The 14,893-nt window shown below is 40.4% G+C and overlaps 1 protein-coding gene and 1 long non-coding RNA gene across 5 annotated transcripts in view; one reads left to right on the forward strand and one right to left on the reverse strand.

The window, feature by feature from the left end:
- The window catches only part of LOC122549863, a 52,770-nt gene that overhangs the window by 24,560 nt on the left and 13,317 nt on the right, over positions 1-14,893 (forward strand). The window lies entirely within an intron of this gene.
- The window catches only part of LOC122549862, a 55,252-nt gene that overhangs the window by 20,467 nt on the left and 19,892 nt on the right, over positions 1-14,893 (reverse strand). For all 4 annotated transcript variants that reach the window (XM_043690022.1, XM_043690018.1, XM_043690021.1 and 1 more), the window contains 5 exons: positions 13,968-14,021; positions 10,858-10,956; positions 8,733-8,869; positions 2,340-2,462; positions 501-567 (listed from right to left, as the gene is read on the reverse strand). In XM_043690022.1, the coding sequence (XP_043545957.1) occupies positions 501-567; positions 2,340-2,462; positions 8,733-8,869; positions 10,858-10,956; positions 13,968-14,021 (480 nt within the window). The remainder of the gene's footprint in view (positions 1-500; positions 568-2,339; positions 2,463-8,732; positions 8,870-10,857; positions 10,957-13,967; positions 14,022-14,893) is intronic.

The raw sequence follows: 14,893 nt of genomic DNA on the forward strand, positions 1-14,893 counted from the left end.
GAAGAGGACAACAAGAACTACACAGAATACTCCAAAACAGGCCTCACCAATATCATTTACAACCTTAACATGATGTCTCAACTCATATTCTCAAAGGTCTACCTGTCTACCTGTGATGCAAATTTCAACCTGAACCCCCGAGGTTTCCCTGTTCTACAATACTACCCAGGGTCCTACCATTAACTGTACGAGTCTTGCCCTTACTTGTTTTACCAAAATGCAATACCTTGCATTTATCCAAATTAAATTCCATCTGCCACTCCTCAGCCCATTGACTTAATTGATCAAGATCTCTTTGCAATCTTAGATAACATTTTTCACAAGCCACTATACTACCAATTTTGGTGTCATCCATTAGCTTACACCTCCTATACTCTCAGCACAGCTACCACATTTCTTAAATAGCAAAACTGATACATATTTGTTAATGGACAAGATAAAAAGATAAATTGAAATCTTTGCAGTTAGTCAAACACTGAATCTGAGTCTAAGAGACTTACAGTTATCGGGAACTCTTTTCCCAGAGTTTCCTCCAGAAAATTCAACTGGGGTATCATCCAGGACAACCTGAAATTCACAGAATGAATATTTGTAAAAGAGAGCTCCAAGCATCAGCTGATCAAAACACCCGGCCTAGTCCACACCAGCTGGCGTGAAGCTAGTACTCAAACCTTTCTCACAAATATTCCTCTTGGCTTAAATACCTACATTATTAGCACCTCCTATTATTATAACAACTTTGTACCTGTAATATTTTCCCCACCAGTTGTTGCCCCTCGCTCGAGAACCATTGCCCAATGATATCTGGCTTCTTGTGCATTCCTTTCCTTTTACCCCCACCCACGGCTATAGTTTGGTTTCAGATTGGAAATTCCATTGCTAAACTGCTTTTATGCATTTCTTTATCTTGCTTTAAATTTCACTGATCAAGCTTCAAATCTCCCTGAAACAGTGATTCAATTATAGATTAAGATGAATAAGTACTTTTGAAAAAGGTACATAAGACTTAGCTCATTTTGCACTTACTTGGACGCTCACTGTACGCTGCAGTCCTTTCCTTGCCATTTCATATATTGTTGACTCATTCAAAACATGTAGCATTACAATATTTCTGTGTTGCTTTGCCTTTTCACACAGATATAGCCAAGTAGCTTATTATATTTGCCAGCAACAAATGGTCAGTTAAGAGGGCAACATAGAGTCAGAGTTACACAGCATGGAAACAGACCCTTCAGTCCAATACACCTACACTGACCAGATATCCTAAACTGATCTAGTCCATTTGCCAGCATTTGGCTCACATTCCTCTAAACCATTCCTACTCATATACCCATCCAGCTGCCTTTTAAATTTCTAATTGTACCCACTCGCACCATCTTCTCTGGCAGCTATTTCCATACAATCACTCCCCTGTATAGATGCACAATCCTTTATCCGAAATGCTTGGGACCAGCTGGTTTTCGGAATTCAGAATTTTTCGAATTTCAGAATAAGTGACAGTTTGATGGTGAAATTTTGGAAATTCTGACCGAACAGATGACTCACTGTGAGTAAAATGGGCCTTGAAACAGAATCGAGGCCTGTCAGTGCTGGGCCATGCCCTCCCACGTCTCATCTGAGTAACACGCATCGAGTGGGTGTCAACTTGGGTTAACTGTTTGCATGCCAAACAACCTTGTTAATGAGAGAAAAAAAACTTAAAAAAAACCTTTGGAGTTTTTCGGATTTCGGATAAAGGGTTGTCTACCTGTACATGGAAAAGTTGCCCCTCAGGTCCCTTTCAAATCTTTCCCCTCTCACTTTAAACCAATGCCCTCCAGTTCTCTACTCCCCTACTGCACTGTGGTCTGTCCAGGTTGCACAAAAATCATTTGACAACAGCTTATGCAGTAAACATACAATGTTCTTCAACCAAACAACCATGTCTTAAAGTCAAAGGGGACCAGGAGGTGGTCAGTGTCAAGAGTTCCATATTATCACTATCAAAGGTATGGGCCATTTCCAGTCCTAATGACAATCCAACTCCTAAAGTCAATCATTTTTTGATGAATGATTCAAGCTAGCTGATCTTCTGTCCCTTCTATTCCCTTTCCCTATGTTACAGCAGAGTTATGTTTGCTATCTGGAATCATCCACAATTACTATACTCCCTTTGTTACAAGTGCCAATAATTGCTTGTTCAACACTGAGCTATCTTTAAACTACTCCCTAACCAGCTTTTTCTGCACGCTAACCCACGCACGAGCAAATGGTGATTCTGCAGTTTGTCTTGACATAGAATTTCTTTGCAAAACAAGACAAAGATCCTGAAATAAAGTCTTGAAAATCATTATATTTACCTTAACACTGCCCCTTCCATCAATTTTCTCAATAAATTCTGCCTTTTCTTTAACTAGTGCATTCAATTCAGACTGCTTCAGTTTTACTCCGTCAAGTTGCAACGCATCTGGATATGCTCTTCCCTGAAAAAAAAAATCAAGTAGCATTACATTGATGGAATGGCTGTAGCTTTTAATAATTCTGTTCGAAATAAACTCTAAGACAGTGTTTGAACCATTTCCCCCAAATCTTGTGTTCTGATACAGAATTTTAAAACTTTCAAGTGAGTTGCTCCTAAGGAAATCTTCTCCAAGCACTCCAGAAATTTATCTTTAATGACATTGTGTCAAAGGCAAATTAAAATTGTGTTCCGGCAGAAAAAAGTAAATGCATTTTTTTTTTATCATTCCAGAATTATCTAGTTTCTGGAATGGTCTTTGTTTGTTGGAAGAGAGCAAACCTGTGAACTATATCTTATACATCTCAGATGATCATTGGATTTATCAACATTTAGGCCCATTAATTTTTAAAATCTTTTCTCCTTTGTGCTACATTTCATACACACATCAGATGTTTGCTTCCCCACTATTCCAGGGATTTTTGTTTTGTGTCTTCCACTTAAGTCAGATACAAACTATTTATTTTAACGTTTCTGCCATTTCCTTATTATAAAATGTATGAATTTGGCCTCCAAGCAACAAATATTCGCTTTCACTAATCTCTTCCGCTTCACATAAAAAGAGAGAGAATTATAAAATTTATTTTCCAATTTGTTGCTAGTTCTATTCAATTTATTTTTCTCTATTAATTTTTTTGGTCGGCCTTTGCTATTTTTAAAATTTTCCTGATTCTCAAGTTTCCTGTGTATTTTGATGACAGTGGGAATCTCTTTATCATGTAATACTATTTATAACTTCTGCATCAGCCATCGGTAGCCCACTTTTATCATGGAGATTTTCAAATCCCCTCCCACAAATACCCACGACATTGGCTTGATAAATTTAAGGCCTCATTTTCAGGAGTTAACCACATGACTGTCAAAGTAACTATGGAAACTCTATTACACTGCTATCACACTTCCACAGGAACATCGGAGGATCCTTTTATGATAAATATTACTGATTAGCCATGTCTCATCACACTACCTAAAACAGGCCGTTTTCTTGCATTATATGTCAGCCCCATTTGATACTAAAGGGACATCTGCATGCTCCTTCACTGTTTCTGGGTCAAACACCTGAACATCATATTGACAGCAGCCAGTTTAAGAAGACAACTCACCACCACCTTTTAAAGGATAATTGAGAATGGACAATTAAAGTGAACCGAACCAATGATGCCAACATCATAATCAAGAAAAAGTCTATCATTTTTAGACCACACAAAAATCCTTTATTCTCATGTGACTAGTATGAAGGCTTCAGATGTTTAGTCTCTAGATTTGCCAACATAGCTCGTCTGTAGGTTCTGAATGAGTTCAGTTCAGGAGTCTGTTCACAAGTTGATTTATACTCGAGTCAGGGTGCAATACAAAACAATTTAAAAAGGAGCTGCTGGTAGGCACAGGAAATGTTCATAAGGCAGGATTTTAAAAATTGCATGCCTGTATGAGATTGTGTTCACAAGTTGGGGATCCTTTATACAGTGGAGTATTTGGTTTTATTTTTGCTTGAAGACAAACCATGTTAAGTGTTAACTCCTTCCTTCCCAGATCTATTTCACCCTCTTTCCCCTAGCTGCATCAATATGTGTGTCTATTGGCATCCACAACTACGCATGTGCAAAATTCCAGATGTACTATGTCGTAACATAAAATTGCTAACATTGTCATATGCAAGGACTGCATTGCACAGGAGTGCAATACTGAAAAGGTGTTCAGAAGAGGCGAGTGAGGATGAGTGTGGGGGTGGCGAAAAGAAAATTTGGGAGGCTCCTGCTACCCACCTTCACTCTACCCCCATGTCCTGTTTTAACCTGAACTTATTTAAATACACACCCGTGAATTTAAGCAGTGTATAGAGCATGTGCTGATGTCAGCAGACACTGCCTATCTGGAAATGCTTCCTTCTCACTTCGTAAATTGGAATTATTTAAATTAAATATTATTTGCTATGGAATCACTAGCTTGCAAATTTTGCATCTGTCCTTTGCAGTTTTACTGTATTCATTTATCCAAGTCACAGTAACGATCATTAACAATGGCACAGTGGTTAGTACTGCTGTCTCATAGCACCAGGAGCCCAGGTTTCATTCCAGCCTTGGGTATCTGTCTATGTGGAATTTGCACATTCTCCTCATGTCTGGGTGGGTTTTCTCTGGGTGCTCTGGTTTCCTCCCACTGTTCAAAGATGTGCAGGTTAGGTGGATACTAAATTGCCCATATGTCCAGGGAGGAGTAGGTTGGATGGATGAGTCATGGGAAAGGATTGGGTGCGTGGGGCGCAGGGGTAGGGGGCTTCTGCGTGGGATGGTCTTTGGAGGGTTGGTGTGGACTCACTGGGCCAAATGGCCTGCTTCCACACTAAGGATTCCATGGTCTCTGGGTCAGCACTTATTTCTCAATTCTAATGGTTCGAGAAAGTAGCGGTCACTGCAGCCCATTTGGTGTTAACACTTATGGAGGGAGTTCCAGGATTTTAATCCACTGACACTGAAACAAAATTAAGATATGCTAAAAAGTCAAGACAGTATGCTGCTTAGAGAGGAATATGCAAGTGGTGTTGCTTCCATCCTTCCATACGTTATTGTCCGACACTTGCGTGGCATGAATGTTACTTGCCACTTGTCAGCCCAAGTCTGGACAGTGCTCAGGTCTTGTTGCATTTTTTATGGACTGCTTCAGTATCTGAGAGGTTACAAATGGTGCTGAACATTGTGCACTTATTACAGATGTTGCAACTGGAGAAGGGCCAATGACACCACTGAGAAACTCATGCAAACATGTCCTGGAGTGGAAATGACTTGACTTCCAACAGTACAACATATTTCCTTATACTAGGTTAAAAATCACAAAACACCAAGTTATAGTCCAACAAGTTGATTTGGAAGCACGAGCTTTCAGAGCACTGCTCCTTCATCAGGTGGTTGTGGAGAATAAGAATGTAAGACACAGAATTTACAGTGTGATGTAACTGAAATCATATATTGAAAAAGACCTGGATTGTTTATTAAGTCTCTCATCTTTTAGAATGATCATGTTGGTTTCAGTTCTTTCATATGTAAATCGCAAAACCTTTTTAAAAAGTTACATTCTCAAGCGAACTTTAACAATTGGTGTCATGTCAGCCCAGATAATGTATTGAAGGTGTTAGCTTCCCAGTGTGAGGCTGTCTGTGCCACAATGGTCAGACTGATTCTAATCTAAAAACGGATTTACAGAACCTTACATGGATTCATGCAGTTTTTGAGCAAAGTAAAATGTAATTCTGCAAGTACAAATTCACCCCACAAAATTGGGTGTGTGTTGGTGGGATGGGGTTATGAGTATCTGTGAGTGTGTGAGAGAATGTGAATGTACTAAGGCATGGTACATTGGCGAGACCAAACAGAACTATGGCAACGGATACAGAGCTATGGACAACAATGAACAGACAGGAGAATTCCCTCCCAGTCAGACAGCACTTCAGCGGTCCAGGACATTCGACCTTGGACCTTCGGGTGACTGTCCTCCAAGGCGTACTTTGGGACAGGCAACAACAAAAAGTGTCCGAGCAGAGGCTGATCGCCAAGCTTGGTACCCATAGGGATGGCCTCAACCAGGACCTTGGGTTCATGTCACACTACAGGTGACCCCATTATACACACATATACATACACACACTATCACACTCACCCTCTCACAGACTTACACCCCTTTATGCTCACACACACTCTCACAGGCACGCAAACCACCACCACCCCAATCCAGCACCGACATCTCCAAATCCTTATGCTAGTTTTGACTCCACCCAGCAGAGAGATATCCCACTGACACCTGTTTTCCAAGGGCTCCTTGAAGCTACACACAGTCAAATATGGCTTTCATGTCACCTCACTCTCACTCTCACCTCATCTCATCTCTGGAATTCAGCTCCTTCGTGGCCCACATCTCTACCTTCACATTGGTGTAAAAAAGACATTTTCTTGAAGCTTTTCATTTTATATTCATCAGATCAATGTGCAAAACATATCAATGTAAAAGGAAAATCATTTTACTTAATAAGGAAAATGCTGAATAGTTGCCAAGAGCAATCTGATTGGTCAAGGTGAAACCATTGAGTATGCACCAGTTAAGGCTCCAAGGCTTGTATAAATGACAAATGAAATTAGAGAATAGCGTTTTTTTTGTTAGGCAAAGTGTCTGCAAAGAACAGGATTTAGTTCAGGAAGGAGACCTGGGCTGACCAGGACAGGACAGACCGTCAGCCAGCCAGAGATTGATTTGCCCAGCTCTCCCGAGGAAGGATAAGTCACTCGGCCGAGGAGGATCATGGGCCCTCGTCGGGGAGTGATCCTGGCAGCAGCAGCACGTTGGGAACGCGGAGAAATGGAGACTGCATTGGGAGGACAACAACGGCAAGGGGGAAGGAGGATGAGGATCTGATGGTCGGGCCGAAAGTCCAGGTTGGAATGTGGGGCCGAGAAGGAAAGTAGCGCGTGGGTTTGGGGAGAAGGGGTGTCGATGTTATTCCATCAACAGAACACTCTGAGTGCAATCATACCACATCAAGATGGAATGCACGGTGAGTGGGTGTGGGGTGAGATGGACCCGATGGGGCGGGGCAGTGCCCCTCACTTTGAGGGGAGAGGGAGGGGTTCGGTGCAAGGGCAGCACCAGGTGGAGGTGGTGCGGGCCAGTGCAAGGGCACCGCCAGGCGGAGGTGGTGCGGTCCGGTGCAAGGGCGCTCGAGGTGGAGGTGGTGTGGGCCGGTGCAAGGGCGCACAAGGCAGGGTTGGGGTTGGTGAAAGGGAAGGGGTCTTGTGGAGCAGTGGAAGGGCCCCCTGAGGGTAGTGTTGAGGGGGCGGTGGAAGATCCTCCAGGCACCCAGATTCAGGTCTGGGGAGCGATGGATGGGCACCCTGGGGTGGGGCGGTGGAATGGACCCCCGCGTGCCACGAGGGGGAGTGTTTGGCAAATTTGTAAGGAGATGTCAGTTATCTGTAAGGATAAAAGGGTGGTTATGGTAGGGGATTTTAAGTTTCCAAACATTGACTGGGACTACCACAGTGTTAAAGATTTAGATAGGGTGGAATTTATTAAGAGCATACAGGAAAATTTTCTGATTCAATATGTGGATGTACTTACTGGAGAAGGTGCAAAACGACCTACACTTCGGAAATAAGGCAGGGCAGGTGACTGAGGTGTCAGTGGGAGTGAAGTTTGGGGCCAGTGATCATAATTCTATTCATTTTAAAATAGCGATGGAAAAGGATAGACCAGATTCAAAAGATGAAGTTCTAAATTGGAGGAAGGCTAATTTTGATGGCATTGGGCAAGAACTTTCAAAAGTTGATTGGGGGCAATGTTTCCAGGTAAAGGGACGGCTGGAATATGGGAGGCTTTTAGAAATGAGATAACGAGAATCCAGAGACAGTATATTCCTGTTAGGGTGATAGGAAAGGTTGGTAGGTGTAAGGAATGCTGGATGACTAAAGAAATTGAGGGTTTGGTTAAGAAAAAGAAGGAAGCATATGTCAGGTATAGACAAGATAGATGGAATGAATCCTTAGAAGAGTGTAAAGACAGGAGGAGTACATTTAAGAGGGAAGTCAGGAGGGCAAAAATGGAGGTTGAGATGGCTATGGCAAATAGAGTAAGGAGAATCCAAAGGGTTTTTACAAATATGTTTAGGACAAGAGTAACTAGAGAGAGAATAGGGCCCCTCAAAGATCAGCAACTTCTAGAGGTTTAAAAAATCGTGAAGGGCATGGATAGGATAAATAGTCAAAAGTCTCCTCCCTGGAGTGGGGGAGTCCAGACTAGACGGCACAAGTTTAAGCGAGAGAGGAAAGATATAAAAGGTACCTAAGGGGCAACTTTTTCACGCAGAGGGTGGTATGTGTATGGAATGAGCTGCTAAAGGAAGTGGTAGAGGCTAGTACAATTGCAACATTTAAAAGGCATCTGGATGGGTATTTAAATAGAAAGGGTTTGGAGGGATATGGGCCGGGTGCTGGCAGGAGGGACTATATTGGGTTGGGATATCTGGTCGGCATGGACGAGTTAGATCGAAAGGTCTGTTTCCGTGCTGTACATCTCCATGACTCTATGACTATGGGTATTAAAAATACAGCCTCCAGGACATGCAGGTACACCATATACTGTGAGCCCAACTGACAATCCCCTACATAAATGGAAGCTTCAGATCATAGGTGAATAGGCATTATAAATTTTATACAGACTTAACCACTGATGCCATCTAAGAAATGCTTACCATATAATTCAGCCTATGCTTATAGCCAAGTAAATGCGACATAAATGAGGAAAATCCTCCTCGGCAATTGCAAAGTCCACAGAAGAATGTTGGATCTGGTGATTGTGCAGTCTGATATTCAATTACGTATTTCAGTCCTGTAGAAACACAACATATCTAAGACTTCAGTTTTAAGTTATTAAAAACTGCTTACTTATTTGACTGAAATTATGACTTAATAAAATGAGACATTTCCAAGTAACAATTCGTGTTCTAGGTTTATAATACAGAACCACGCCAGAAAACCTTTGCATTTCAACTGCAAGTGTAGCAGCTGGACATAAACCAAATTACCATGCAGTGATGATCATTCCATTAACTTTTGTTAAACAAACTGAACAGTTAGGCATCCTACTTGTTTTTAAATGTTGAAATATGACAATATAAAGCAAGACAATGTCAATGGATTAAGAGGATATCAGCCAATACGGAGGGCTTAATCTCCATTGTCAATGTGGAATTGCATCTTCCAGGAATCAGACATCTCATCAAAAAAATGACAAGTTACTCTCAAACACTACAGGCAATCTTATTTGACAATGAGAACTAAATATGTCCAGTAAATATGTCTAGGATTAGATAAGATTATATATACCCAATAGCATACAATTAAGGTACTCCCAGTACACTGCTGAAAAAAAGGTTTTCTTAAAGAAGCAAAAAATATTAACAACCAAGAGGAGAGGTTTCCGAGCCAGAGTTGGTTGATATGGAATTATTATTTTGTGCATAACAAGACAAACTTCAAATTTACAAACGCTGTGTACTCGGCAGCACGGTGACTCAGTGGTTTGCTGTCTCACAGCATCAGGGACCCAAGTTTGATTTTCACCTTGGATGACTGTCTGTGTTGAGTTTGCACATTCTCTTAGTGCCTGCGTGGATTTCTGCCGGGTGCTCTGGTTTCCGCGCACAGTCCAAACATGTACAGAATTGGTGGATTGGCATTGGGATTCTATGAACTTCACCTTGTTCAGTTCACTTACCTGGATTCCTTTTCAAAAAAGGTTTGTTTAAACTGCATCTCTGAAGCAATCCATCATGGTCAGTACTTGTTTTTAATCATCTATACCCAATATCAATAAGGAACATATGACTAAATAGAGACTCTCGATTCAGGAATGCCTTGCTGTCAATGCTTCTATTACTAATGGTACATCCAAAAAGAGATCATGAACCCGAGGTTGGTCAAATAAACCCTTCAACCTACTCCACCATTCATTTCGATAATCACAGAATCATAGAATCCCTACAGTGTGGAAACAGGTAATTTGGCCCAACAAGCCCACACTGACTCTCCAAAGGGCATCCCACCAGACCCAATTTCCCCATCCTATTACTCTACATTTCCCCTGACTAATGCACCTAACCTACATATCCTAAACACTGTGGGCAATTTAGCATAGCCAATTCACTTAACCTGCACATCTTTGGACCATGGGAGGAAACAGGAGGACCTGGAGGAAACCCACGCAGACATGGGAAAAACGTGCAAACTCCACCCAGACAGTTGCCAGAGGCTGGAAGTGAATCCGGGTGCCTGGTGCTGTGAGGCAGCAGCATTAACCACTGAGCCACTGTATGCCCATTAGTTTCAGGCTAAGCCTTCAGGCTTGGTTTATGCACTTCCGGTCCATATTGTATAACATTCATATGTAATAATTAAAGGCAGCCTGTTCCCACAAGACACCTCTAACATGATCACAAAATGAACAGCAAGCTTCTAGAAAGCATGAATCAAAAAACATGTTGCCTTGGTTCCCCAATGAAACCACTCTGACCCTTCTGGGTGTCAGTCTATATTGAAATGCATAATGGAAATATATGCATTCCCTTCCTCCCTCTGACTTAAAATTGCTAATGAAGGTTTGGATTGATTTTATTAAACAGATTGTACAAAAGCAAACATGTTTACTCCTAGGATTTCAGTTATAAAGCGCAATTGTTATTGCATTAATTATGAAAAGACATCCTCTTATCATATCCAAATCTGGAAAAGAACCAATAAATATGCTATAGCAGACAAATTAATTTACTGATTAATACATGCTATAGGATAACATGATCTTATTGGAAAAAAACATACCAATCAAAGGATCATTTATGCCAACATCTCTTATGTGTTGTTCCAAAAGGGATGACCCATATGCATGTGGCGAATCAATTGTTGGTACCCTTTTTTTAACTACAACAGAAGAACCCATAATTAAACAGATTACAATTACATACAAAAAAGACTAACAATCTCGTGCTACTTTTAACAACTATGCTAGACACATCAAGGTTCACAATTTCTCAAAACAGAGTTTGCTCTCAAATGTGAACAAATACTTGCAATTCATTTTTACTTGATATACACTTAACATGTTGACAGATGAAATGGGTACCTCAAGCCTTTTCTGGAATTTTGAAACCTTGTATAAACATTAACTCCCTTATTTAGTTCTTTCAGGGGCTGTGGATATTGCTGCTAGAGAAGCATTTGTTATCCATTCCTAACTGCACTTGAATGGAGTGGATTGCCAAGGCATTTCAGAAAGCCATTAAGACTCAACCACATCGCTGTGGATCTGGAATCAAAGTATTTTAAAAAGTATTTTAAAGTTCACCATTAGTTGATTAATTGAATAAGACGACAGAGGTACTAGAAATTATTTAACTCAAATTCGTAGAAATTAAATAAGTAGAGATGGCTGGACAGGTGATGTGCTGTAGCTGTATGATGTGTGAGCCGGCTGATCCCATTGAATGGCAGTGACCACATCTGCAGCGAGTGTTGGTTTCTGGAAGAACTCAGGATCAGAATTGATGATCTGGAATCTGAGCTTCAAACATTGTGGGAGGGGGAAGAGGTAATTGGACAATTTGTTTCAGGAGGCAGTCACACCCGGTAGATTAAGTAATTCAAATTCAGTTAGTGATCAGAGAAACAGGATGTGACCATCAGTGAGGCAGGTCGAGGGATTCTGAGTTCAGGAGTGAAGGAGCCTAAGCCCTTGCCCTTTCCAGTAGGTATGAGATTTTTGCTCCCTGTATGGATGAGGAAAAGAGCTGTGGACAGGATGAGCCAGCTGACCATGGCACCATGGTGCAGAAGGCCATTCAAGAAGACAGAGTAAAAAGACAAGTAGTTGTTACAGGGGATTCTATAATTAGGGGGACAGATAGTATCATTTGTGAGCCGGATTGGGAGCCCCACATGGTGTGTTGCCTGCCCGGTGCCGGTGTGTAGGACATCTCCGATCAGCTTGAAAGGATATTGGAGCGGAAGGGAGAGGATCCAGTTGTTGTGGTCCACATTGGCACAAACAACATAGACAAGGCTACGAAGGAGGACCTGTTTGGGGAGTATCAAGCACTGGGAAGGAATCTAAAGAACAGGCTCTCAAGGGTCATAATCTGTGGATTACTGCCCGAGCTATGTGCTAATTGGCATAGTGATAAAAAAATTAGGGAAGTAAACAGATGGCTAAGATATTGGTGTGGGAAAGAGGGATTCCATTTCATGGGACATTGGCAAGAAACAACTTCCCAGCATCCACCCTTTCTAAGCCATGCATTATCTTTCAACTTTCGATGAGGTCTCCCCTCAACCTTCTAAACAATAATGAATACAATCCCAGGATCCTCAGCCGTTCATCGTATGTTAGGCCTACCATTCCAGGGATCATCTGTGTGAATCTCTGCTGGACACACTCCAGTGCCAGTATATCTTTTCTGAGGTGTGGGGCCCAAAATTGGACACAGTATTCTAAATGTGGCCTAACTAGAGCTTTATAAAGTCTCAGAAGCACGAAATAAGAAAATACATAACATTAAAATTACAGTTTCAATCACAAAGATTGATCTCCAAACCACTTTACTCACATTTATTTAATTCCTGACTGTCTGTTGTGACATTATCCTAAGGCACTTTATGTAAGTAAGCTACCAGACAGAATAAAGCACTGTATCCCTCAGTCAATAGTAATGCTGCATGACAGTTATTATGGAGATGGCTTGGAGTTAGAGGAATATAATCTAAAAAGTATGACTGCTACGAACAAATGCTCAAGACAGACCTGCAAAATATGCACAAGCAAATTTAATAGAGAACAATAAATGCCAGGCCCAATATTCAACAGATTGAGCAGCACCTGTGCAGAGAACAAAGGAATTGTGGCTTCTGCTGTAGACTTTGATTAAACAGTTTGTTAATCTTTCAACTGTTGAACCAATGGGTGACGTGATGAATGTTTCCAGCATTTTCTGTTTTTGTTTCGGATCAGCCAGTTGTTTTTGGTTTATAAAAATGCTTAAATTATCTATCATACAATAAAAACATGAATACCCCCAACAGTACAATTAAATTTCATCTTTAAGTAGCATTAGGATAATAAAGACCAAAATATAAATTGTTTTGATTGATTTATTTGGGGCAAGAGCAAGAAATCAGCGATGGAAAATTCAACGCTGGAAATGGACATTAAACTGCAACCCATCTACTACCAATTGGTCAGTATCAACAAAATTGAAATTCATGCAAAACTGTCGTCACTTGCACATTTCAATCCTGTGCCTTAATACCAATTAGTGTAAAAGAGTGAAGAAACAAGTTCATAAGCTGTTAACATAGGTCCTCGACAGACAGTTTTACATAATTGAGGGGTATCATCCACAAAATGGTCTCTAAGCTCAAATACATATTCCTCTCTCAATCTCCAAATTCTGTGGCAATAGCAATCTTTCAAGCTGAATTTATCTTGAAAGGTATTATTTTAAGTTCCAGAACAATCCTTCACGATATGAAGTATCACACAGGTCCAAAGCTGTACCAACATTTTCTGGAGGTTTCAGTACAAAACAAAACATCAAGTTATGGTGAAAGCTGAATATTGAATGCCTACCATAAAAAGCAAAAAAAGTCTCAACCGGGGAAAAAATTAATAAATTAATTTTATAAATAACTAGGCACAAATGCTTTGTGGATATGGAAGCATAATTTACCTTAAGAATCTTGACATTCCCTTACGTGCCCCAGAAACTCAATTTTTCTAAAATTCTTTCACCGAAAGTGGGTGTCACTAAGTAACGGTTGAGTGTAAAAAGACTAGCATCAATACAAATCCACCTTACAACCAATGAACTTAGAACAGTGCAACAGTGAATAAACATTTTAATCACATTTTAAGAAATAGTGAATAGAAAAATGCATACCAGTGTTAAACGTTTTAGCTCCTGCATTTTTAAACTGTCCTTTTGTTCCAGGAACTAAGAAACAGAATTAAAAAGTAGAAATAACATAACTGAAATTGTATGTATTCATGCACTTTAAAAAAATGGTTTCTACACTTGGGAAAAGAAAAACAGCCCTGAGTTATGTGCATCAATACAAGAAAATGATTGTCTTTGCTTCATCCCATTCTCCCCCTGTACTTTTTCATCCTGAAAATCATGCTTTAAAAATTAATTGAAGATTAGCTACATTGCATTTCACCATCACATTAGATGGTTTCACTTATGCCATCTTCTACTTAAAACTGTATGTGGTATTTTAATATTGCTCCTTACTGTTATTAGGTACTTACACAAGGTTATGCAAGATATATAACATAACAAGAGGCCATGCAGCCCAACAAATTCATGTCAGTGCTTATGCTCCACAATATAAGAGAAATGCATGTTCAAATCCTGGCCCAAACAAAATTTGAAAATTGTTAATTTCCTTTAAACATAGTATTAAACATAAATCTAAATTCTGGACAACCATTTGCAGCTCCTGTTCTATAGAAGGAATCTAGCCAATTCCTACAGAAGTTGAGAAATGTTTGGAATTGGCTACAATAGAGGCGGGTAAGTTCTATGCTTGTAAGGATAAGTTAGACAAAACCTGTTTGCCCTGAAGAAAGAAAAGTCATTGGTGAAATAAGAGTTGCAGACTATACATTTAGTTATTCAACTCCAACAGTGAACAGATTTTTTGGAATGTTCCCTTCCAGCTGTTACACTGGATGCCCGAAAGTCCCATTCAACATGCCCATTGAAAAAAAACTGATTGCACACGGGTTTAAAAACGATTTTGAAAGGTAGACTGAAACAAGACTATAGAAAATCAACTGCAAATAAATAATAGAAAAAGCTGA

Source organism: Chiloscyllium plagiosum, chromosome 5 (assembly GCF_004010195.1).
Source record: "Chiloscyllium plagiosum isolate BGI_BamShark_2017 chromosome 5, ASM401019v2, whole genome shotgun sequence".
NCBI classification, from domain to species: Eukaryota; Metazoa; Chordata; class Chondrichthyes; order Orectolobiformes; family Hemiscylliidae; genus Chiloscyllium; species Chiloscyllium plagiosum.